General features: G+C 38.8%; 1 protein-coding gene across 13 annotated transcripts in view; it reads left to right on the forward strand.

The window, feature by feature from the left end:
- Dab (DAB adaptor protein) overlaps positions 1-23,849 on the forward strand; it is a 112,819-nt gene that overhangs the window by 79,015 nt on the left and 9,955 nt on the right. For 6 of the 13 annotated variants that reach the window (XM_045740178.2, XM_045740179.2, XM_045740180.2 and 3 more), the window contains 4 exons: positions 7,125-7,354; positions 8,450-8,623; positions 11,903-11,983; positions 15,093-15,269. In XM_045740178.2, the coding sequence (XP_045596134.1) occupies positions 7,125-7,354; positions 8,450-8,623; positions 11,903-11,983; positions 15,093-15,269 (662 nt within the window). The remainder of the gene's footprint in view (positions 1-7,124; positions 7,355-8,449; positions 8,624-11,902; positions 11,984-15,092; positions 15,270-23,849) is intronic. The other 7 variants (XM_069331928.1, XM_045740183.2, XM_069331925.1 and 4 more) reach the window with 3 other exon arrangements.

The following is a 23,849-nucleotide window of genomic DNA, read 5'->3' on the forward strand; positions in this document are numbered from 1 at the left end:
ATATCAGTACTGCGTAATTGGTTAGTTAAAGTGTCGTTTTTATAGATACCTTGAGATGGCTTAAGGTAAAATATGAGATGAACTGTCTCGTATGGGCCTTGTGTAGTTTCCTAATTCTTATGTTCTTAGGTGGGGGGAGGGGTTACTCTCAAGCCAAAATACGGAAGGGTGGGGACGAATGGAGGTTTGGGGGAGAGGGGAAGGGCGGGGGGGAAAGTCAGTGGTGAGTGAGCCAAGCAAAGTAGGACAGTGGTCGGCTCCATACTGTCGCGTTGGCTGCAGCTTCTCCTGGAAGGCTTGGTTATGGATGAGCTCTGCAGGTCCCCTACCGCCGCCTACCGTACACTGGAGCAAGGTCCTTCGCTCTGATCATCTCCTCGTATCCACGATATGTTTTCTTGTGTATTTCGCGGAGAATAAGCCATAGAAGCAGCGTGGTTGAACAGTAGCCCAACCCACATATATGACATGAAGGTGACGATGTTTCGATCCCTCCTGGAGTATTAACAAGTCATAACATAACATTCTCACAATCGACTTGAGAATGGTCCAGGACGGACCGAAACGTCGTCGTCCCTTCACTTTCTAGTGTGTGGTTTGGTCAACGTGTATAAGGAGGTGTGGTGTGTTTGATACTAAGATTCACATTACAGCAAATTGCGTCTTCCGGGGACAATAACCCGAAGTGTTAACAATAACCGAAGTGGTATAAAAATGTGAAAATCTTGCTTCTTGAAAACGTCGCAAAAAAAGAATTCCTTCACTACGGAAATTATGAAGTTATTACGTAATGACAAGCACAAACAGGAGTATATTTAAGTTCTTCAGAAATATTCCTCATCAGCTAGGCTAAGGGACCCAACATTGATTTGCGAACTACCAACACCAATACCCTGATTGATCATGTACCCAGTGAATAATTCCAACATGTAGTATAAAATCTCCTGTAATCATTCAAATATATATTGCGAGCCGCCGAAGTTGTTCAAATATGATGATTTATACCAAAATTCAATAAATCTAGTGATCAGTAGAATCTTGAAGATTTTAGGGGATAACTCAACCCCCAAATATGAAACCAAATTAACAACGTTTCGCTCCATCGTGGATCCCTATCAAATTGTGACTGGAGGAGTGTTTGATTGATGGATGAAGATTAAGCTGTCAACCTGTCCTCTTAAAAAGAACGTCGCTTTTGGCCGTTTACCCGTATTGCCGAATATGGACGTAATTTAAAAATGAAAATAAATTTGGGATTTTTTTTTTCAACAACAGTAAGTTAAGGGTCCTCTGATAGGTTAGGTGGGCAGGAAATTCTCATAAAGTTTCAAAACGGTATGAAAAACGTTAATGGAAAGTTGCCTCTTCTAATCTTGCCGAGTAAGCCGGATGACTCAAACAGAAAACGGAACAGTACATCACTTTTGTGAGTCAATTTCATTTCAAATTACGTCCAAATTTGGCCATAGCGCGCATACGAGCGAAAAGTGACGCTATTTTTAAGAGGACGGGTTGACCCAAGAGGTGGCACGGGCATGAATAGCCCGTAACCCCGAGAGGAGTGGGAGAGGTGGTCAAAATAAGGCAAGAAAGGAGTTGAGGTGAAGACTCCAGGACGGACTGAAATGTCTTTTTTTGTTTATTTGGAAGGTTTCTGCACTTCCGTGTGGCTTGAGTTGCTTCATTCATGTTATTGAAACGTGTTGTCTACAATTTAGGTAATGGCCAGGGCTGCTTTATAACAAATTTAGACATTACATTCTCTGACGGCTTGACACCAATTGAGATGATCATTTTTTTAATGGTCTCTATCGCATTGCGCCGTTGTGTGTATTGAATATTTCAACAGATGGTATGTCTCCATGTTTGTTGATATAAGGCATTATTTATTTGCATCAATAATGGGTTAGTGAAATGTTTTTGGCGTTTCGAATGTAGATTAGAAAAATAATTTGTTAGCATTAAAGCAATTAGGTGGTGTGTAGTGGAAAGGATCTTCATTGATCCAAACGACTACATTAGGCCATACAACTACAGTAGGCCATACAACTACAGTAGGCTATGCAGCAGTATGACTCAGCCTCTCAAAATTTGACATGTACGTATGTACGTTTTTCCCGGCGAACAGCGAACGAATTCTTAAGGTTTTTAGTATTTTTAGTTTATAGTATGTATTGAGAATATTGTTCAGAACTTTTACGGATGATGTGGAGAATATGGTAAGGAAATTAACCAAGTGAGGACTAAATACAAATAATTGTAATGCTGAATTCGAAAACGAGAAAAGATTTATTTGAGAAATAAGAGAACAACGCCAATAAAAGTTGTGGGAGAAAGTAATATTTCATAACAGTATAACGTAATAACAAAGTAATATTTATGACAAGAATACACTATCGACAAGATAATGCTGGTCATGTGAGACTGATCGCCAAGGAAGTAATTATCAACAGCTCCAAGTGCGAAAGGTTTAGTGGTCTCCCATAATCAGAGACAGACAGCCTATTAAACTTGCAGACGAGGAGTCACAATAACGTGGCTGAAATATGTTGACCAAACCACATTAGAAAGTGAAGGGACGATGACGTTTCGGTCCGTCCTGGACCATTCTCACAATCGACTTGAGAATGGTCCAGGACGGACCGAAACGTCGTCGTCCCTTCACTTTCTAGTGTGTGGTTTGGCCAGCCTATTAAACTTATTGTGAGATCTTCCCAGATCTTTCACCCCCTTCTATAGTTATAAAGGACGAAGGAGTAGGCTCTTCGGAGTCTAGGATAACCATGATTTCAATATCAGGTCGATATCTATCGACCTGGGATGTGTGTGTATATATATCCTCGGTCGATAGATATCTCGTCCAATATCTTTGTATCCAGGAACCATCTAGACGTTATCTCTGCACTTGGCAGAGGTGAAGTGGGTGGCATCACATTTCGCGACGCTGAATCTCCCCCCAAGCAGCAAACGATTTAAGGAATATTTTGTCACACTACTTTATGACCTTATATTTCTAATCTCCGTATTCCCACACTTATTTTAATCTTGGGGTCTAAACTTGTGGGTGATGGGTAGGTTATCTTACCTGATGCTGATATGGCGAGTTCTTGCTAGCAGTCCACCAAATATCGCTCACTCGCTGCTGTCATATCTGCTTCATTGTTTCTCAAGCTTCCCCGTCTCAGGTTTTTGTTATTAAGACTAAAAGGGTAAAAAAAATACGTTATTGCGGATAGTGCAGGTGTATACAAATGGTGGTCTAAGAGAGGCATGCGGTTATTGGTTTGTTGGGTGTTGTTATTTTGATGGGGAAAGCAGAATACAGCATGAGGAAGGGTGAACAAATCCACAAGGGCCTGAGCTACGACAGGGTAAAAGGTGATGTAAGGTGATGTGTGTGATGTAAGGGCGAAGAGGGAGAACGGCCTATTGACATAGCTCGGGTGCAGGGGGGGGTTGTGTAAAATCCTGGTTTGTGCCTCGGAGAGGCTACGGGATCCAGTAAGTTCAGTAGAACTTCGGTTTCAACCCTTTTACCCTGTCGTAGCTCAGTCGATTAAGGCAGTGTCTGGGATGCTCCCGGACGCAGGTTCGAATCCTCGTCACGGCCCTTGTGGATTTGTTCATTTGATGCATCACGTTAGTGTGATCTCTGTGTGTGATGAGGAAGGGTTGTGGCGTCTCGCACTTAAGTTCTCCTAGTTCCTTACGGAACCAGAAAAGGGAGGGGCAGGGGCCAGGAAGAAGGACAAGAGAGGAAGGCAAGAGAATTTTCAAGGGAAAACGCCAAGCCATTTCGACTATATAGCACTTGGAAGGGGTCAGGATAAGGATTTGGGATGGGACGGTTGGGAAGGAATGGTGCCCAACCACTTGGACGGTCGGGGATTGAACACCGACCTGCATGAAGCGAGACAGTCGTTCTACCGTCCAACCCAAGTGGTTCGACAAGAGAGGAGAGAGGGTAAAAACCAGAGAGACAGAAAACCCGTCGCCAGATCAAGGCTCGCTCCATTTCCAGTCACCTTCTCTACCGAATATAATTTGCTTTGTAGTTCAGGGTAGCTATTTGTTAAGAACCCAAGAAATATTACTTTTTTGACAATGGTGGATAAAGTGACAGACTAGGGTTTAGTCCGTCGCTATAGTTGACAATACGTCACTAAACACGATGGTGTTATAATCGTAATATTATCAGTATGGTATGCAGTGATATAATTTTTTGAGATTTGTTTGTCTTAACCATCATATGTTTACCAATGTGATGCATTGCTCCTCAGCCCATTATATCGAGCATAGCGATATGCTAGTATATGTGCTTCAGCCTACAGTTTAGACCTATTGTCTTGTGGATGACCCTCTGTCCTGTGTGACAGTGAATACCTGCATTATCCTCACCTTAATAAGACTTAATTGAAATCCTCAGATTAGGCAAAATTGTAATTAATTTTGTCAATAAAGATGTTAATAATAATAATAACTTCCGGCATATTTCTCAACTAAAGTGAAAGTTGGTGTAACATACACATAGACTTAATTGGGGTCTTAAAATACTGTACAGTATTAGACCTTTCAGACCAGTTGGCATGAGATACCAGGAGCTTTGCAATTACTTTATTCACTCTCGTGTTCTTGAAGATATCTAAATAGTGAACCCAAAATTTGCCAATGCAGGCTACTGAACATATGGCCCTGTATGACTAACCATCCTGCGAGATGGGGACTTTTAGTATCATTGCTACCTTATTCATTCTTGTGTTCATGATATCCTCATAATGCACCAGGAGTCTGCCAGTGCAGACTACTTATCACATGCCTCTGTATGACTAACCATCCTGTGTAATGGGTATTTTTTAGCATCACATAGCTAGTTTTTTAACACTACTCCCCCTTCATATAGTCTAGGGTAGCAGAACAAATGCATATGTACCTAATGTATTAATAAAAATAAAATTGTACAGTACTGTTACACTATCAGTTTTGTGGGTTTTTCAAGACTCTAGTACAGTATGACTAAAAATACAAAATTTTAAGCATTGTTTATGGACATTTAAGCTGATAATTTTACAAATTTAAGTAACTGGAATACATACTGTACATGCAATTTCTTTCACTCACACATTGACAGTTGAGAGGTAGAATCAAAGAGCCAAAGCTCAACCTCCCGCCAGCACAGTTAGGTGGGTACATACTGTCTGCCTCGGATATAAATGTACTGCGCATCCACCAAAAATGATAAGGCCTATAGCCACTATGGATGGCATGTACAAAACATGGACGTACTGCAAAACAAAAGTCTACTATTGGAAGTCTAAAATGCATAACAAAAAACTGAAACCTAGATATACTACAGGTTCCATGGATACTTTCCTTACATTCATATCTAGTTGCTCTCTTGCATCCAAGTGTTTTTACCCAGTACATTGTACAGTATTAGAAAATGAAAGATAATTGGCCCATAATCAGTGGCCATTGTTGCATATTTTTATGGGCCTGTTAGCCCATAAAAGTATACAACAGTGCATGTTTAATCAGATATTGATGTAATGATAATTATCCTCAATCAATAGTCGAGCTTGGCTTCTGGCCGGGCTCGGTGAGTGGAAGAACTCCCGAAACCCACTCCAGGTATGCTCCATCCTCAACTCATTTGCTTTTGAGGATGCAAGATCAGTATAGTACTCTGCATCAACAATTATTACTTAGTGAATTAATTTCATTAGTTTTTAATGAGTAGTTACAGGTTCGATATTACAAATATACTACAACTATTTGGTCAGATGTACCAATATGTAGTGTTGGACCCCCCAAAAGTTCATGTTTCGTATTATTGGATTAGCCTAAATTGCATTCTATTAAATCAGAAATGTAACTAAATAACCTAACTTAACCTATCCATTCGATACTAGGGCTAATTCATACTATCTTAGACCTAATATGTTGAAGTTTAGTTAGCTTTTCTTCTCAGACTGCAAAATGAATGGTACAAGAAGTAAACATTTTGGGTTCAACAGTATGTATTGATGCATTCAAGCCAATAGTTGCCATAAGTACAATTATTTTAGGAGGAGGCATTGTAAAGACAGAGATATGTTAATAATGCAAATGAAACCACAAATCCCGTCCTCAGTAGTATAGACTTTACTGTAGTGATATACTATATACAGTAGTATTAACATGCATATCCATTTTTGTATGGAGAGCATTCCTACTCTTAGTTATATTACATTCTGATAGCTATTTACATGATATTCAGTATATATAACATTAACTCAATGTTAATTAATAATTTAATTAAATGATTAATAGGAGGATATAAATTGAATACTGATGTTCTGCTGTTTATCTCTGTGAGTGAGACGTTTTTTCTAGCAGATAAACTGCTGCTGTCATACTGATGACTGATCATAAACTTATTGGATTTATAAACTAATATTTTATTAAGTAACGTATTATCATGTTTTTATAAGCTTATTTTGTATTACAGTATTCCCCATGTACATTAGTAAGGATTGATGACTACCGTATAATATGATATTAAATAACTGTAAAGATTTAAGTGATTTTGACTGAATGATTACATTTTAATTGCATACAACACAATTGTTGTCGTATGTACATTGTACATATGACAATATGTACATTGTTGTCTTTATATTACATTCTGATAGCTATTTACATGATATTCAGTATATATAACATTAACTCAATGTTAATTAATAATTTAATTAAATGATTAATAGGAGGATATAATTTGTGATGGGCTCTGTCTTGAGCAGAAAGAAATGTAATGTTATTTGATTGTTAAAGCATATTCCATTTGCTGAGATATGTGATTGTTTGTGTGGTTCTGCACACACAAAATTGCATAGTCGAGCCTGGCCTCAGGCCGGGCTCGGGGAGTAGAAGAACTCCCGAAACCCTCTCCAGCTATGGCTTGTGGTGGCTCTGTATCACTGTGTTGAGGACCACTTAATATTACTGCAATATCTCAGTGGCTTGGGATAATTCCCCACATCATACATGATAAAAATTATATATATAATTTATACAAAACTCACATTAATGTGATTAATCTTTTAACTAAAGTACTGTTTACACTAACCAAAATTCTTTCCATACAGACCGCCAGGGGGGGCAAGAGAAAAATGATCCCCATCGGTTTGTGGAGGGGATGAGCTTTAAGGGCAAGCTAATTGGAGTGTTAGAAGTCTCTGAAGCTCGTGGTGACCGCATGTGCCAAGAGGCGCTGGCAGAACTTAAGATGGCTGTTCGTGCTGCTGGAGAACACAAACAGAGGATTGTCATCAACGTAGCCATGGATGGAATTAGATTGCGAGATGAAAGATCTAGTGTAAGTAACATTTCTCCCCACAATGCTAATTTTTTTTCTTGAGGTTTGAGTTATTGTACAATTTCATGATATGATATTTTGTTGATATCAGCTTGGAGCTTTTCAATGTCTTCAACAGAAGTAATCTTCATACTGAGTTTTGTATCTTTGACAAAGGATGACATGAAGCTGTGACTTGTATTTTTGTCTATATCTGATATAAGAAAGAAAAAAAATGGTGAAGGGACTGAGCCCTGCAGTACAGTACAGAGCTTTTCACTGTGCTTGCACTTGATCTTGTTTGATTAACTGTTACTCTGCATTCTGTTTGACAGGATATTGAATATCCATTGCCCTACTTTACTTGTTATTAATATAGATATTTTATGGTCTATCATACTCATCCCTGTATGTACATCATTCTCAGAATCTATTCTTTTTACCATTCAGAATTACTGTAACTCCCTTATATCACAATAAAAATCCTTTTTCACGTGCAGACGAGGAGTCACAATAACGTGGCTGAAATATGTTGACCAAACCTCACACTAGAAAGTGAAGGGACGACGACGTTTTCGGTCCGTCCTGGACCATTCTCAAGTCGATTGTGAATCGACTTGAGAATGGTCCAGGACGGACCGAAACGTCGTCGTCCCTTCACTTTCTAGTGTGTGGTTTGGTCAACATCCTTTTTCACACTCCTGTCATCACAGAATTCATGAGCTGTGCAATCATAAGTTCAGTTTGGCCTTAGCAGACTTGAGTTTCCCACAACAGCACCTTCAGCCAAGCCACAAGGAGTCACTTATTGCCCCATTTTACTTTTCATGCGTAAACAAACGTGCTCCCTTACTCCTCATGTTTTAATCACTCCTACTCCAGTAATCTTGACATAGATTCACTTTCTATTCTTCCTTGCACAACAAACATTTATTTTTCAGAATTATTCTAAATAATTGTTAGCTTTTCACACTGCTTAAGAACCTTCACTGTTTTAATATAATACAGTTGAAACTGTTCATCCTTCCGTGAATTTTTTTTAATGAATTAAATGATATACCCATCATAAAAATGAGTTATAATAAAAAAAAATTCATACCATTACTTTCTCTTCAGGACTGCCTGTACCACCATCCAGTGCACAAAATCTCCTTCATTGCCCAGGATATGACAGACACTAGAGCTTTTGGTTATATCTTCGGCTCCCCTGATGCGGGTCACAAATTTTTCGGTATCAAAACTGAGAAAGCGGCAAGCCAGGTGGTAATAGCCATGCGGGATCTGTTCCAGGTAAGAGTATTAGCTTGTGCTTTGTTATTGCACTAAAAGAGTTACATGGATGTAAGGCATATCATACACAAGACGGTTTGCCAATGACTTATAAAACCTATTTAGCCTTACCCAACCTGATATTACATAGTTTTCCTTGCTTTGTTCTTTTTTATAATTATTTACTTACCAAACCCAACCAAGCCTAACACAGCTTAATCCAAATTAATACATCCTAACCTAACATTATGTATGCTTTTGACAATTGGATAACAAACTTTGTTGACACGTCTTGTGTATAATTTGACTATACCCCAGTTAAATAGTGTGCCATTCTAATATCACAATTCATTTCATATAATAATGTAAATTACTTTATAGTACAAGTTTATATATATCACAGATTTTAAGCAATAAAGTTTTTGGTAGATTCTAGTTACTAAAATCAAGGGAAGACTAAAAAGTGCAATTTTCTCTGGCTTTTGAGGGTTGTAGCTTTAGTGGTACACACATTGGTCACATTGCACCTATTGTTTTGGGTCACATTGCACCTATTGTTTTGGGTCACATTCACCTGTTATTATTTTGGGGTCCTTTTCTCTGGGACATTTTTGGATACACAGGCTGTTTATCAGTCTGTTTCACATTTTTTCTTCTTAGGCTGCCTCTCTTGCAGAGCCACTCTCCACTGCTTATACTCAGCAACTGGTTGGTTTCCCAATCCTAATCAACAGTCCTCCTAATGTTAGTCTGGTTTGTTATGTTCCAAGTTCCAAGACATTATGGGCTGTTGTGGATATTTCCTAGAGTTCCACTTCATGTTGATACAGAGTCTGGCTTGGACATTTCACCTCAATCTGAGTGTCCCCACCATCGTCTCCCCCCCCCCACTCTATGACTCTATGATCATCCGTTCCTGGGGCCAGATTCACGAAAGCACTTACTCAAGCTCTTACGAACGTGTACATCTTTCCTCAATCTTTGACGGCTTTGTTTACATTTATTAAACAGTTTACAAGCATGAAAACTTCCTATTCAACTGTTGTTATTGTTATAAAAAGCCTCCTGGTGCTTTGGAGCTCATTAACTGTTTAATAATTGGAAACAATGCCGCCAAAGATTGAGAAAAAATGTACAGGTTCGTAAGTGCTTGGGTAAGTGCTTTCGTGAATCTGGCCCCCTGGCTGCTAGTTTCTTGATGCATAACTTATTATAGCACCAGGGGGAACGAAGCTATAGAGGCTACCACGGTAGATGTCCATAAGTAGAGCATTCGGTGTGTAGTGAAGTCCACCGTCCCTGCTTGGGATTGTCTATGCTTGACAGTATACCTATTACAATTGTTAATATGTTTGTTTAACCTAACCCTTATGTTATGAAGTGTTTATTTCTGGTAGCTTCCCATCTTATCTTGAGGTTATCTTGAGATGATTTCCGGGTCTAGCGTCCCCGTGGCCCTGTCCTCGACCAGGCCTCCTTTTTGTTACACAACCCCCCAGGAAGCAGCCCGTAGCAGCTGTCTAACCTATATAAGGTACCTATTTACTGCTAGGTAACAGGGGCATTAGGGTGAAAGAAACATTTTGCCCATTTGTCTCCGCCTCCACTGGGAATCAAACCCGGAACCTCAGCACTACGAATCCGAAGTGCTGTCCACTCAGCTGTCAGGCGCCCATGCCCACACTTTGACCTGTCTTTCAAGATTCCTGGAAGTGGAGCCATGGTAGTCAGGTGGTGGTGTTTTGTATATTACTCTGTTATTATAGGCAGTTTTCATTGGTTGTATTATTGATCTCTAATTTCCACAAGCTCTTTGCCCCATTAGGGAAACAAGAATTTGCAAAGGTTCTTTTCCACAATGGATATGGAAGATTTCCAGTGCTTTATATGATAATCTTCTTTAGTGGACAGTACCATAGGCTAGGTAAGCTACGAAGATACTGTTCAGAATGAGGCCTTTTATTCCATTCATATATACACAAACACACACACGCATATTTTTACTAGGCAAAGCAATGTTTGCACATATTAATTTACTTATCTATATGTTGGATTCCTTATTCCTTCTGTAAGTGCCCATCCTAATGGAGGTAGCCACATTTTGAATTTTATGCAAGACATTTCATACTACTTCAGGTATTAACAAAAAGTTATGGAGCACCTGAAACATTTTCAATAAATCTGCATGCTGGTTTGGCTACTGTAAAAACAATGTAGTTACCATTTGCATGAAATTAGGCAAAGTAAAGGGCAAAAAATGTAATGAGAAAGCTATTAAAACTAATGGCAGAGAGAGAAAATTGAGCAGATCACCAATTGGCAATACAGGGGTGAGTATAACCAGTGTGAGCAATCATCAGTGGCGGATAAGGTGTTCCTCTTTTTATTTTTCTCGTGGTAGTGCTTCTGCGTGCATTTGGTCTATTGAATCTTATACTTTATTCTGCTTAAATATATACAGTACTTAAATGTGGCCAATAGCATTAAGGCCACATCAGTGAAATCAGTTCAAATGTATGTTTCTAATAGCTTTATATAGAATTAGGAGGAATGAGTAAATAAAGGAAGAGATCAAGTGGATGTTTCTAATAGCTTTATATAGAATTAGGAGGAATGAGTAAATAAAGATAGAGCTGCATAGTGATCCATAAGCGTGAAGGGAATGGCTAAGCTTGTAGCGGAAGTGGTAAGACGTAATGGGGATACAGTATTAGCTGTGGGAAAATAATGAAAAAAAGACAATGTATTGTAAAGAGGAGAATAGCTGAATATTAGAAACTATCAGTCAGGTGAGGGAACCAGAAAGCTTTTGGAAGTGGTAAACAAGCAGAACTATGACAAAATAAGGACGAATTTCCAGTCTTCGGAGAGGTTCTTCCAGAGCCAGCCTCTAGTTTTAAGAACCAGAGAGGTTCTTAAGACTTGATTAAAGTATATACAGTATGTTAAATCACAGACACAGCCAGTTCATTCAATAACCATTCATTTTGCTTTTACTCTTGTTGGTTGTAAATCCTAATGATGCACAAATTTGCTTGGGATTGCTCATGCAGAGGAAGTTAACATCAGTTGTTTTTATATCGGTATAATATCCACGTAACAAAATTGTAACTGATGATCATAAGTGATAACTTTCTCATATATCAAGGTTAGTATATGTATATAAAGCCCTTGATAGTTCATTGGGTACTCACTAAATTATTTCAAGTAGTAATTTGTATTTTTCAATGAAACTGTGTTCAGAATAGTTGGTTTGTGGTTGATTACCTTAGAGATTGCATTTGCTCTGTTTTTTCATAGGTTGTGTTTGAACTGAAGAAGAAAGAAATAGAGAAGGCCAGGTCACAACTGGAAGAGGGGAGAGACAGAGGGGAGTTCAGGGTGAGTCCTGGATTGTTGGTTTCTTGTGCAAGTTGTGTTGTTTTGTGGAGTGCGTGTGTGTGTATTTGTGTGTTTGTGTATTTGTATGTGTATATGTGTGTGTGTGTGTGTGTGTATTTGTACGTGTGTGTGTGTTCTGTTAAAACCCCAGTAACATTCCTTTTGTATTACGTTCGTATTTACAGTTGCTGAATTAGAATTTGCTCCTGATGTATTTACAGTTTTGGGATGCATAATTTAATTATTTACTCAATCCCACTGTAATTATTGTGTATGAAAGGAAAGACTTGGCTGCTACATCAGGTTTTACTTGACTCATTACAATTATCCTATTATTGAAATAACAGCTTACATGAAAACACAATCATACTAACCAGGATTAGTAGCTCGAACTGCTAGATGCCAGCATCTAACATAGCTATACAACAGAGTAAGCACACAAGGTGCAATATGTCCCAGACGGAACAGAAATGGTTGGGCACATTTCCTTTCACCTAATGGGCTGTTCACCTAGCAATAAGTAGGTTCTCAGGAGTTAGTCAGCTTGTTGTGGGTTTGCATCCTGGGCAGGGTCAATAATTTGACCTGGGAGGGGGGGACTTCAATATAAGCCTAAAGTGTATGAATACACTTTGGCTTCCAGTCCTCTGACACAATGAATAATTAGATATCAAAAGTAAATGGTAGGCTACAATGATGCATGCAAACAAGAACATAATATTATGCAGTATTATTCATAATGATATTTAGAAATATCGCTCTCACATAGTAGGCGGCTGGCTACATTGATGTACTTTATTCTCAAGTTGACAAGTATGCTTGTTTTGAGACTAGTCTTGAAAAACCTGTTTCTAACATGGCAAGTAAATCAGTAAAGTTACCTGTCATGTTGAATGTCATATGAGTCATATCACTGATAACACATCAAGTTTATACGTTACTGCAAATGTACTGAAAATCCATTGGATAATTTTGGAATTACAATGTTATATTGTGATGCTAGTTATTTTTATCATGCAGACCACTGAAATATTTGAAAGGTATTAATTAGTGCTTACTCATACATAATAAATATAGTACATAATGAAATATCTGAGAAAATAGTGAAGTGGTGTGATGGGACCAAACCCTCGTCTCTTAACTCTCCAGGCTTACATGCTAGTTGTTAGTGTGTGTGCCTGAGGAGCTCAGGGACATGGGTTTGATCCCATCATACTGCCTCAGCATTTTCTCTAAATATAGTACTGCACTGTAGTTTGGTTGGTCATCCATAGCACCACTACCTTGGGGGGAGGGATAGGTAATAGACGTGCCCCCCTTGCCACATTGATGGTTCGATTCTTGACCTGTGCTCTCACAGTAGAGTTGCCTCATGGTCTGCTCAATTTCTCTGTATTGTATCTTGTATTCTCTTTCTATACGGTTTTCCCTTTTGTTATGTCTTGTTTTATTTGCATGTGCCTTGTTGTCTTTTCATATTAAATCCTTTTTACTTTATTAATTATGCTTGCTGAAGACACTCTTCATCCTTGCTGAGGGCAGTCTCGCTCCATTCTTGCTGAGGGCAGTCGCCCTGCATACTTATTGAGGGCAGGCAAGATAACCTCGGCTCTCTCAAGATATAACCCCATTCTTGCAAAGGGCAGGCATCCCCCCATTCTTGCAGAGGGCAGGCATTCCCCCCATTCTAGCAGAGGGCAGGCATCCCCCCATTCTTGCTGAGGGCAGGCACCCCCACCCTATTCTTTCTGCAGGCAGGCACCCCCCCCATTTTTGCAAGGGGCAGGTAACCCCCTCATTCTTGCTGCGGGCACATTGCCTTCTTTACTCACATCATTTCTACCTGGTGCAAATCGTTAGTAGCTGCTTCACATTTACAATAGCCAAATCAGAATGTAGAAATCCTCTATTAAATATGTAATATTAAGGAGAGATCAAACTAGATTTAAGCATTTACCAAATATTATCTCTTAGAGTATACTTCAAATACAGTGCGTGAACTGCATGTGTGAAATAGTGTTTGACCAACTTGTTTAAGAAAACCTAAATAATGAATGTTCATGTTGTTACTTATACTGATGTTTATGATGGTATTTATGTTGGTGTTTAAGTATATTTTGATTTCATGCTTATGTTTGTGTTTTTGCTGGTGCTTAATATAAACACCAGTATAACCACATGGTCGTTGGTATTTAAGTTAGCGTTAAAGGCTTTTGTGTATTGGGCTTTGTTTCATACAGGTATTTATTTTTATTCCTTTAAGTTTTAAAATGCAACTATCACCAAAACTGTCACTTTATATAAAAATTTAATTTCTTTACTTGGATTTGTTTATTTGAATTGGTAAATATATTCACTACAGTATTATGAGCATTACAGTTCACTACAGCACTTTATTTATATATATATATATATATATATATATATATATATATATATATATATATATATATATATATATATATAATGTCGTACCTAGTAGCCAGAACGCACGTCTCAGCCTACTATGCAAGGCCCGATTTGCCTAATAAGCCAAGTTTTCATGAATTAATATATTTTCTCTAATTTTTTTCTTATGAAATGATAAAGCTACCCATTTCATTATGTATGAGGTCATTTTTTTTTTATTGGAGTTAAAATTAACGTAGATATATGACCGAACCTAACCAACCCTACCTAACCTAACCTAACCTATCTTTATAGGTTAGGTTAGGTAGGTTAGGTAGTCGAAAAACAATTAATTCATGAAAACTTGGCCTATTAGGCAAATCGGGCCTTGCATAGTAGGCTGAGAAGTGCGTTCTGGCTACTAGGTACGACATATATATATATATATATATATATATATATATATATATATATATATATATATATATATATATATATATATATATATATATATATATATATATATATATAATATATATATATATATATATATATATATATATATATATATATATATATATATATATATATATATATATATATATATATATAATGACTTTGAAAGGGGAGCACAAATTTTTTTTTATTAATTGTGTTAATGAAATATCAAAAGAGGTGTGCATTGGACCTCTCACAAAACAAATTTGCCTTTCTTCCACAGGAGTCTTCATTTGGCGGGCTGTTCGGCAGCAATGGGGACAGCGGAATAGTGAGTGCCAGTCTGACAAGTGGGGCCGGGGGGGCTATTGCTGACTTGCTAGATCTTCAAAGTGAACTGAGCTCCCTTCAGAAGGGGCTCACGGAAATCAGCCAGCAGCGTGCTCAACAGAACCAGAAGGTATTACTGGTGTGGCATCGCTGCGTAGGCATGGTAGATGAGGAGGGCACCTTGTTGCTACACACACATGTTGTATATCCCTTTACCAGTGAGACAGTGTTGTTAGAATGGGGGTTACTATATTATACGTGGGGTTTTTGTATTTGTGCTGAAGTGGATGTGTTTGAGTTATCCCTTGACCCTTAAAGTGCGGTTATTGTCGTCATTGATCTCCAGGGTATTGTAGCTGAAACGATTATGCTCTAAGGGGTTAATTATTCAGTATACAGTGTAAGAAAAGATTGTGTATTTTTACCCAATATACCTAGATAAAATATACACAAAAATACCTAGGAAGTCCAAGAATGCGGGTTTGATCCCATCATAGAGCCTCAATATTTTGTTAATACAGTGGTACCTCCACTAACGAATTTAATCCATTGCCAGAGATGGGTTGTAACTCGAAAATTCGTATCTCGAAACAAATTTTCCCATAAGAAATAATGTAAATTGAATTAATCCATTCCCCAAAAAAATATTCTATTGAGAACTCTTGTTGGCGTATGAAAGACAGTGAGGAAGGGGTGAGAAGAGGTGTTACTGTTTGGAAGGGGAGTCCCCTTTCATTATAACATCAGGCTGGGGTACTCTCTCTCTCTTACGTTTTGCAGGCATACCACTAGAACCTGGTTGTGGCTCACTGCTTGCTTGTCTTACTAAGAATCTGTCTAAAGACACTTGTTTTTCCCCTACATTTTTACACTTGTCTGTAGTGAGACATCATATTGTCATTTAAAAGGTCAATGTAACGGTCTGCTACAGCTTTTTCTGGGTGTGTTTTTTCAGCAAAACTTTGCAGTTCTCCCCATACTTCACACATTTTTTTAATGAGGAAGGGAAATTCTCTTCTGCCTCTACTCACAACTATTTTCTTAGGTTGAACCTTACCGCTGACTTTCTTGGGATCCATGGCTTGGTATATAATAATTACTTTTATGTTAAAAGCACAAAAAAAGCTCAAAAACAATAAAATTCTTTACAAGTGTGATCGTCACTCAGTGGGCAGCTCTGGTAAACTGAGGCGGGGTTGCCCGTGCCACCAGGAACGACGCGCTCTGTCAACCCATACGTGTATCAACAAAATCGCTAGTCAAGGCAAAGGTCGTAAGTCGAGTCACATTTTCTGAACAAATTGGGGTCGTAATTCAAAAAATTCGTAAATAGGGGCATTTGTAAGTCGAGGTTCCACTGTACTAGACTATATTAGAAGAATCAGCTGGAGCAACTTTGATATATTGACTAAAATGTTACTATTCGGTTATTGAAAACAGTTTATTATATCCATAGACTATAATAAAAATACAGTGCAGGTATTGATGAAACTACTCTACATTTTAATTATTACAAAATATTACCATTGAAACACTGAACTGAAAACATTATGCTTATGCCAATACAAAGCATTGGGTTAAATTCAATATATTATTAGGCTTCAATATTGTCATCATTGTTTCATTCTTGAAAGAACGAAAAAATATATTTTTTCGTTGAAAGTTCTTTCCTGTGGGGAGGAGGAGGTTTGTTTTGGGTGGATCATGCATGAGTGGGCAGGCTGTAGGGACCCAAGGTGGTGTGGGTTGACTAGGACCCTGAGTGATGTAGGCTGCCATCAGGTGGTAGTCAGGTACTTCACAATGGGGATGTTTATACAGCGGCATCGGATGTTTGCCTGATGCAGAGAATAAGTCGCAATAATGTGGCTCAAACAAATAAACCAACCCACACATGGGATATGAAATGAAAGGGGCACCCTTTTGGTCTGTCCTGGACTCTTATTGATGATCACAACATGGGAAGACTCCAGGACAGACCAAATTGTCATCACTTAGCTTTATTTATTTATATTTTATTGTTATTTTTATTTTTTATATACACGAGTTCTTACATTCTTGTACAGCCACTAGCACGCATAGCATTTCGGGTAAGTCCTTAATCCTAATTTTCCCCGGAATACAACCCGCTAAATCATTTAACAACCAGGTACTCATTCACTGCTGGGTGAACAGAGGCTACAGTTAAGGATTGACACCCAGTAAATCCTCCCCGGCCTGGATACGAACCCAGGACAAATCGCTCGCGAAACGCCAGGAATGCAAAACGTTCCTTTCATTTCATATGTGAGAGTTGATTTACTTTATTATTTTCCTTGCTATCCGAGGATACATAAATTTCTTCAAGCAATGGTTTATTTAGTTGCGCTAGTGCTTTCTGGAAGATTTTTTTCTCTGTTATGGGTTGATCTCTGATCCGTAAGTTTCCCCTGCCTCGTAGGCAGACCCAGGTTCTGGTAGGCAAGGGATGGCCTCAGAGGCCTGGTGCATCTCAAGGCTTAGTTGTACAGCTCAACATTTTTGGGGGATTTCCCCAGATTTTTTCAATTATGATTACTAGTTGTATGTGTAACAGTATTATATGTCTTGCAAACACATATCCATTACTTGGAATATATTTTATATTAGATAATTTATAGTGTACTGTACTCAAATAGCTAAAATTAAATTGGTTTAGAATTTTTTCATCATTAGATGATCAGATTTTTCTCGAACTAGATATGTAGTAATAAACACGTAAATTTCAAAAATTGTGTTTATTGGCTGCATTTGGACCCTCTGAAGGAATAGGGCTGAAAAAACAATGTCACAGTCAAAGTATAATACAGTACTGTGTTATCTAGTATGAGTGTTAATGAGTAATATATCATACGAGGGAGGGGAGGAGGGAAATTATCAGGAGAAAGAGCCAAACTATTTCAACTATATAGCACTTGGAAGAGATTAGGATAAGGATTTGGGATGAGGCAGGGGAAAGGAATGGTGCCCAACCACTTGGATTGAATGCCGACCTGCATGAAGTGAGACCGTTGCTGTACTGTCCAGCCCATCCAGTACGAATTAAAAATAAATGTTGAATGTATCATTTTAGAATTTCACAATGCCAAATAAAGGGGACAGAATAGAAACTGCCACAGTTATTGAATGGAGAATTTCTTGGTTTCTAAACAGATTATTAGGCCCAGATACACCAAAGATAAAACATAGTACCCCAGTTGCAGAGAAAGAGCATGTGTGTGTATGTATGATGTACTGTATGTGAGTGCAATTACTTCAGTGTAGTTAGAGGATGAGAGTTACGCTCGTGGTGTCCCTTCTTCCCAATACTCTTTGTCGTATGACACTTTGAAACTACTGACAGGTTTTGGCCTCCACCACCACCTCACTTAACTTCTTCTAACTGTCTACCACTCTGTTTGCAAAACTGAACTTTCTAATATTTTCTGGGGAGGAGGGGAGCTCCTTGTGGCTCCTTGACGCTACTATACTGATATAGTGCCAAACTACTAAGCACTAGTAGTTTGGCATAGTTTTCCACAGGTCCGCTTTGTTCAGCAGGTCGTGCTGGTGACGTATTTCGCTGGTTCAAGCTTCTCTGCTCTTCGTATCTGGATTTTTTTACGCATATCTATCACCATCTATAATTTCAAGTGGCATATTTAAAAAAGTCCTACCTGCTGTCTTCTTCCCGGCAACTGTACCCAACTGTTCTTGGTACTTTCCGCCATTTTCTGTCCCTTCGTCTTTGCTCTTCTATTTCTGAGTGGATTGTTCTGTCTTTTTTTCTCAGTTTTCCTGGACCGGTATCTTCTGCCGAATACTGTCACTTCTTATCTTGCAGCATTACCGGAGCCACTCCAGCTTGCATTCGGGGATTCCAGCTTGCACAGAACTGGTTGAATTTTGATGGTCGAACAGGATCTTGGCAGCCAGATATCGTGATTGTTCCCAGTCCTCTGCCATCTTGTGTGACTTTTCGTGTGTGTTGTGGCCGTTGGTCTTTGATTCGTGTGATGCTTCCTCCTCCCTGGTGTGTGTTTTGTTTTTTCTTCTCTGTGAATAGATAGCTTCAGGGAGACACAAGGGGCTCACCCCAGAAAACTTGTGTTGAATGTAATGAAACACCAATTTCTAGGCGAGCCCTGGTGACTCTGATACTCTGGCCCCTGACAGCTGGGTGGACAGCGCTTCGGATTTGTAGTCCTGAGGTTCCGGGTTCGATCCCCAGCGGAGGCAGAGACAAATGGGCAAAATGTTTCTTTCACCCTGATGCCCCTGTTACCTAGCAGTAAATAGGTATCTGGGAGTTAGACAGCTGCTACGGGTTGCTTCCTGGGGGTATGTAACAAAAAGGAGGCCTGGTTGAGGACAGGGCCGTGGGGACGCTAAGTCCCGAAATCATCTCAAGATAACCTCAAGAAGATAACCTCCCACCCCTAGGGTGTCGGAGTGGTTTCCATCATCATAAGATGGTGGAGCAGCCGACTGACCTGGTCTGCCTCCCTCTTTCCACTCCTAGGCAAGGAGTAGAGGTGGGGTGTAGCTTACACTATTTTTACAAATTTTTTATCATTTGTTTACATTGTTTGGGGGAGTTCTTTTCGCTGTTTTGAGGCTGTGGTCTCATTTCTAACTAATCAGTGGTCTGTTTTATTTCGCTGACTTACTCTGTGCCTTCCCTTAGTGGTGGCTGACATTAATAAATTTACAAATAATAAAATTTCATAGAGCCACTGCTCCGTGCGCTGCTGAAGGAGCGCAAGGCCAGGTTCTGGCTCGTGGTTCCTGGTAGGACAATAAGAGCTCCCCCAACTGATGGCACCTAGTAGTTTGGCACTATATTAATATATAGTAGTAACGTCAGGGAGCTTCTGCATGTGCACTTGTGTGTGTGTGTGTGTGTGTGTGTGTGTGTGTGTGTGTGTGTGATGTATTGTACATGTAAGGTATAATACAGTACAATATACCATTATTGAAACAGGAAGCAATAGCCGTATGTCATTTTCCTAACGAAGGTCTATGCTGTCTGAGAGGTCTCCCATCCAGTGCTAGCTAGACTCATCAGTGCTTTACCTGACTGACTAAATGACACACATCATCCACTGCACCATGTTTGTGCATGTATGTGACTGCACTCTGCATGTATGCATGGTTGCAAGTATTGAGCCATGAATGTGAATGTTGTATGCATGCAAATTTGTATGTTTTAGTAGATGTATATTATTCTGCTAAAGTCTTTATCAAGAAAATCTAATTTACTAAGCAGGACTAAGAGTGATTAGATTATGGAAATTTAACATTTATACAGGTGGTAATTTGTATTACATAAAATCACACTGAAACTTACTGAGGCCTAATATTGGAAGTGACATAAGCAGGATATAATAAATCTTGAGTTTGAATGCAAACAAGATCTAATCTTCTTTTAATAAGTTTTCAGTCTTGCTCTAGTATGCCATATACCGGTAGTTAAAATTCATAAATAAAATATTATATTTTCAAAATTATTTAGTATGCTTCACACTAAGCAAACATACATCAAGATAGAAGATCAACATGGGGGACCAGAGTTTAACAGCACTCGGAGCTTCAGCAATTGAAAAAAGTGTGGTACAAAATAGAATGTTTTAAAATCGTGAGAGAAATATAAAAATATGAATTGTACAAAATAAAGTTGAAACACTTTGTGAACTAAGCATCTGAGAGGATTAAGAATGGAAATACAAAAGATACTAAGAATGTGTCAGACGAGAGAGGCAACAGAGAAACAAATGTTTTAAATAGTAAAACAAATAATGTTTTTGTGACAGTATATGGCAGTACTGTACATACAAATAAAGAAAAGAGAGTAAAGAAATAAGGTTAATATATACTGCCTAATGATAGACATAAGAGAGTTACGAAGAGTTTCATTAGCTGCCTACAAGAATGTATGGTAATAATAAGGAGAAAACACTGACCAAGTATGACTATGTAGCATTTGGAAGGGATATGAGAACAATATAGGAGCTGGGATAGGACAGAAGTGAAATTTATATATGGTAAGTGGCATAGATGCAAGTCACATTTGTACACAAGATGGTTCACCATTGAATATTAACTCTTGCCTAACCTTACCCTAGCAGCGCTAACCCAATTGAGCCTAATACAGCCTAATCTAAACTAATACATTCTAATCTAACAATATATATATATGGTGCACAGAGACATCACATCCCATTAACGTGATGCATCAATGAGAAAATCCATAGAAGCCGTGATGAGGATTTGAATCCTCACCACGGCTTCTACAGATCTTCTTAATATATATGATTTTAACAAATAGAAAACCATCTTTGTCACATTGTCTTGCATACAATGTGTCCCACACCCCAGGGGCAAAGCGCCCAAAACTAAAAGTAGGGGAAATTAGCTTTTGAGAAAAGTCGCTGGTACATGTATGTCGGATGGGTATAGCAATGAGACAGTATATGAGATATGATGTTTAAGTGATTGAGGTGTGGGAAATTTGTGTTTGTTGTTCGATAGAGAGTGGACTGAATAAAAATATTAAAATTTGAGTTTGCTCCCCCACAAATCTCGTACTAGTTTAATTTCATTAAATAATTTTTAGACCATCCAGCTTGCTGTTGAGCTTAGGCTCAGATTTGATTGAGATGTTAAGTTGATTACTCTGGTCAAACTTATTTAATTTCTTAATAATCACTGGACAGCCTAGTTATAGTTAGGAATTTATAACATGAGTGCTTAGCTGGTAAACGGAGTGGGCCCGCCTCAACATGTCAACAATATGACTGCTCATCATCAAACTAGTAGGAGAGCTCGTGGAGTCACTCTTCATGCCGGCCAAGTCATTATTAGATTGGATTTAAGTTTGTTTTATTCAGTTATCTCACATAAATATTAATGAGTACAGTATATTAACTCCTCTTACATGAGATATTTTGTTATTATTCCTCATAACTGCACTCAACCACCCCTAGGTTTCCCCCTATTCAGTAATATTATGGCCACAACACCCATGTAACAAGAAGGTAACAGGTTTTGCTTAGCTGCAGCTGAGGTGTGAGGTGGGCACGACCAGATTTCAGAGTCGTGGCAATTAGAACAGCAGCTGAACTGTAAGACATTGGCTGCATAACAATGACATGCTGGGGTCAGTTGCTATGCAGTTGACCAGAACATGTAATGGTGTCAGAGCCGTCCTCCTCCCACCACCTTCGGATTCAAGGAGAAACTATCGTATATTATTTACTCATTTAGAGTTTAAGGCTCTGTCTGTTTATAAATTTGAATCGGCAATGTTAATTTAATTAATTCTTTAATAACCTCAATTAATTCTGTAAGAACTAGGTACAATAGTGTATTTTAGTTGTAGAATTTATAAGAAGTGATAGGAGACAAATTTAGTTTCCTATTTGTTTGTTGTGGTGTGTGACATAAGAACCAGGGGCCAGATTCACGAAGCAGTTACGCAAATGCTTACGAACCTGTACATCTTTCCTCAATCTTTGATGGCTTTGGTTACATTTATTAAACAGTTTACAAGCATGAAAACTTCCCAATCAACTGTTGTTATTGTTATAAACAGTCTCCTGATGCTTCGGAGCTCATTAACTGCCAACTAATTGTAAACAAAGCCGCCAAAGATTGAGAAAAGATGTACAGGTTCGTAAGTGCTTGTGTAACTGCTTCGTGAATCTGGCCCCAGGCCAATACTGCCCAGCCTTTGGTTATGAGCGTTGCTCTCTTTAACCGGGCACCTATAAGTTACATATTAATTTGTTAAACTTGAACAGAGAGTATCTCTCCTTAAGATTTGTTTTAATATTTTATTATTAGAAGTTATACTGTAGTAATAAATATTTCCCAGAAGGGGGATGGGGCAGTGAAATATGAAGCTGTAGAGTGGGTGAAACACAATACACTCAAGCCAGGCTCGGGGAGTAGAAGAACTCCCAAAACCCTCTTAGGTATGCTCCAGGTATACACTGAGGTACTGTAATATTAATATGTTAGTAGAATGCCTGACAATAGTTTAACAAGTGCATCAGCATTATATAAGGAAATCATGTATAGTAGAGAGGCAGACAACCAGAATCTTAGAAGTTTAGAGTGGCACAATATATGAATCACCTTAAGGGTCATCTTATGGTTCCCATAGTTGGGGACAAGAAGCCTGTTAGGCTTACCCTGGGTCCCCTAGACCAAATACAGATGACCCTCCCCAGAATGTAACCCACAACAGCTGCTTAACTCCCAGGTACTTATTACTGCTATGTGAATAGAAGCATTAGGTGAAAGGAAACATGTCCAGCTCTGTCCTGCTGGGAACCTCAGTTGTGGGGGGGGGGAAGGAATTATCAGGGGAAAGTGCCAGGCTGTTATGACTATATAGCACTGGGAAGGGGTCAGGATAAGGGTTTAGGATGGGGCGGGGGGGAAGGATTGGTGTCCAACCACTTGGACGGTCAGGGATTGAATGCCAACCTGCATGAAGCAAGACCGTCGCTCTACCGTCCACCCCAAGTGGTTGAGGGGAGGGGGAGAGGAGTCTGAGAGCTTGAAAGAGTGAAAGGTTTGAGGTGATAAAGACTTCAGGAGGAACACCTGCTTTGTCCACATTCTAATAAGGAGCTCCCAGGGGGAAGTAAGGACATGGGACTATAGATAAAATGAAATGTGATTCATTTTGAGAACGTTAAATAGA

The sequence above is a fragment of the Procambarus clarkii genome, chromosome 26 (assembly GCF_040958095.1).
Source record: "Procambarus clarkii isolate CNS0578487 chromosome 26, FALCON_Pclarkii_2.0, whole genome shotgun sequence".
Lineage (NCBI taxonomy): Eukaryota > Metazoa > Arthropoda > Malacostraca > Decapoda > Cambaridae > Procambarus > Procambarus clarkii.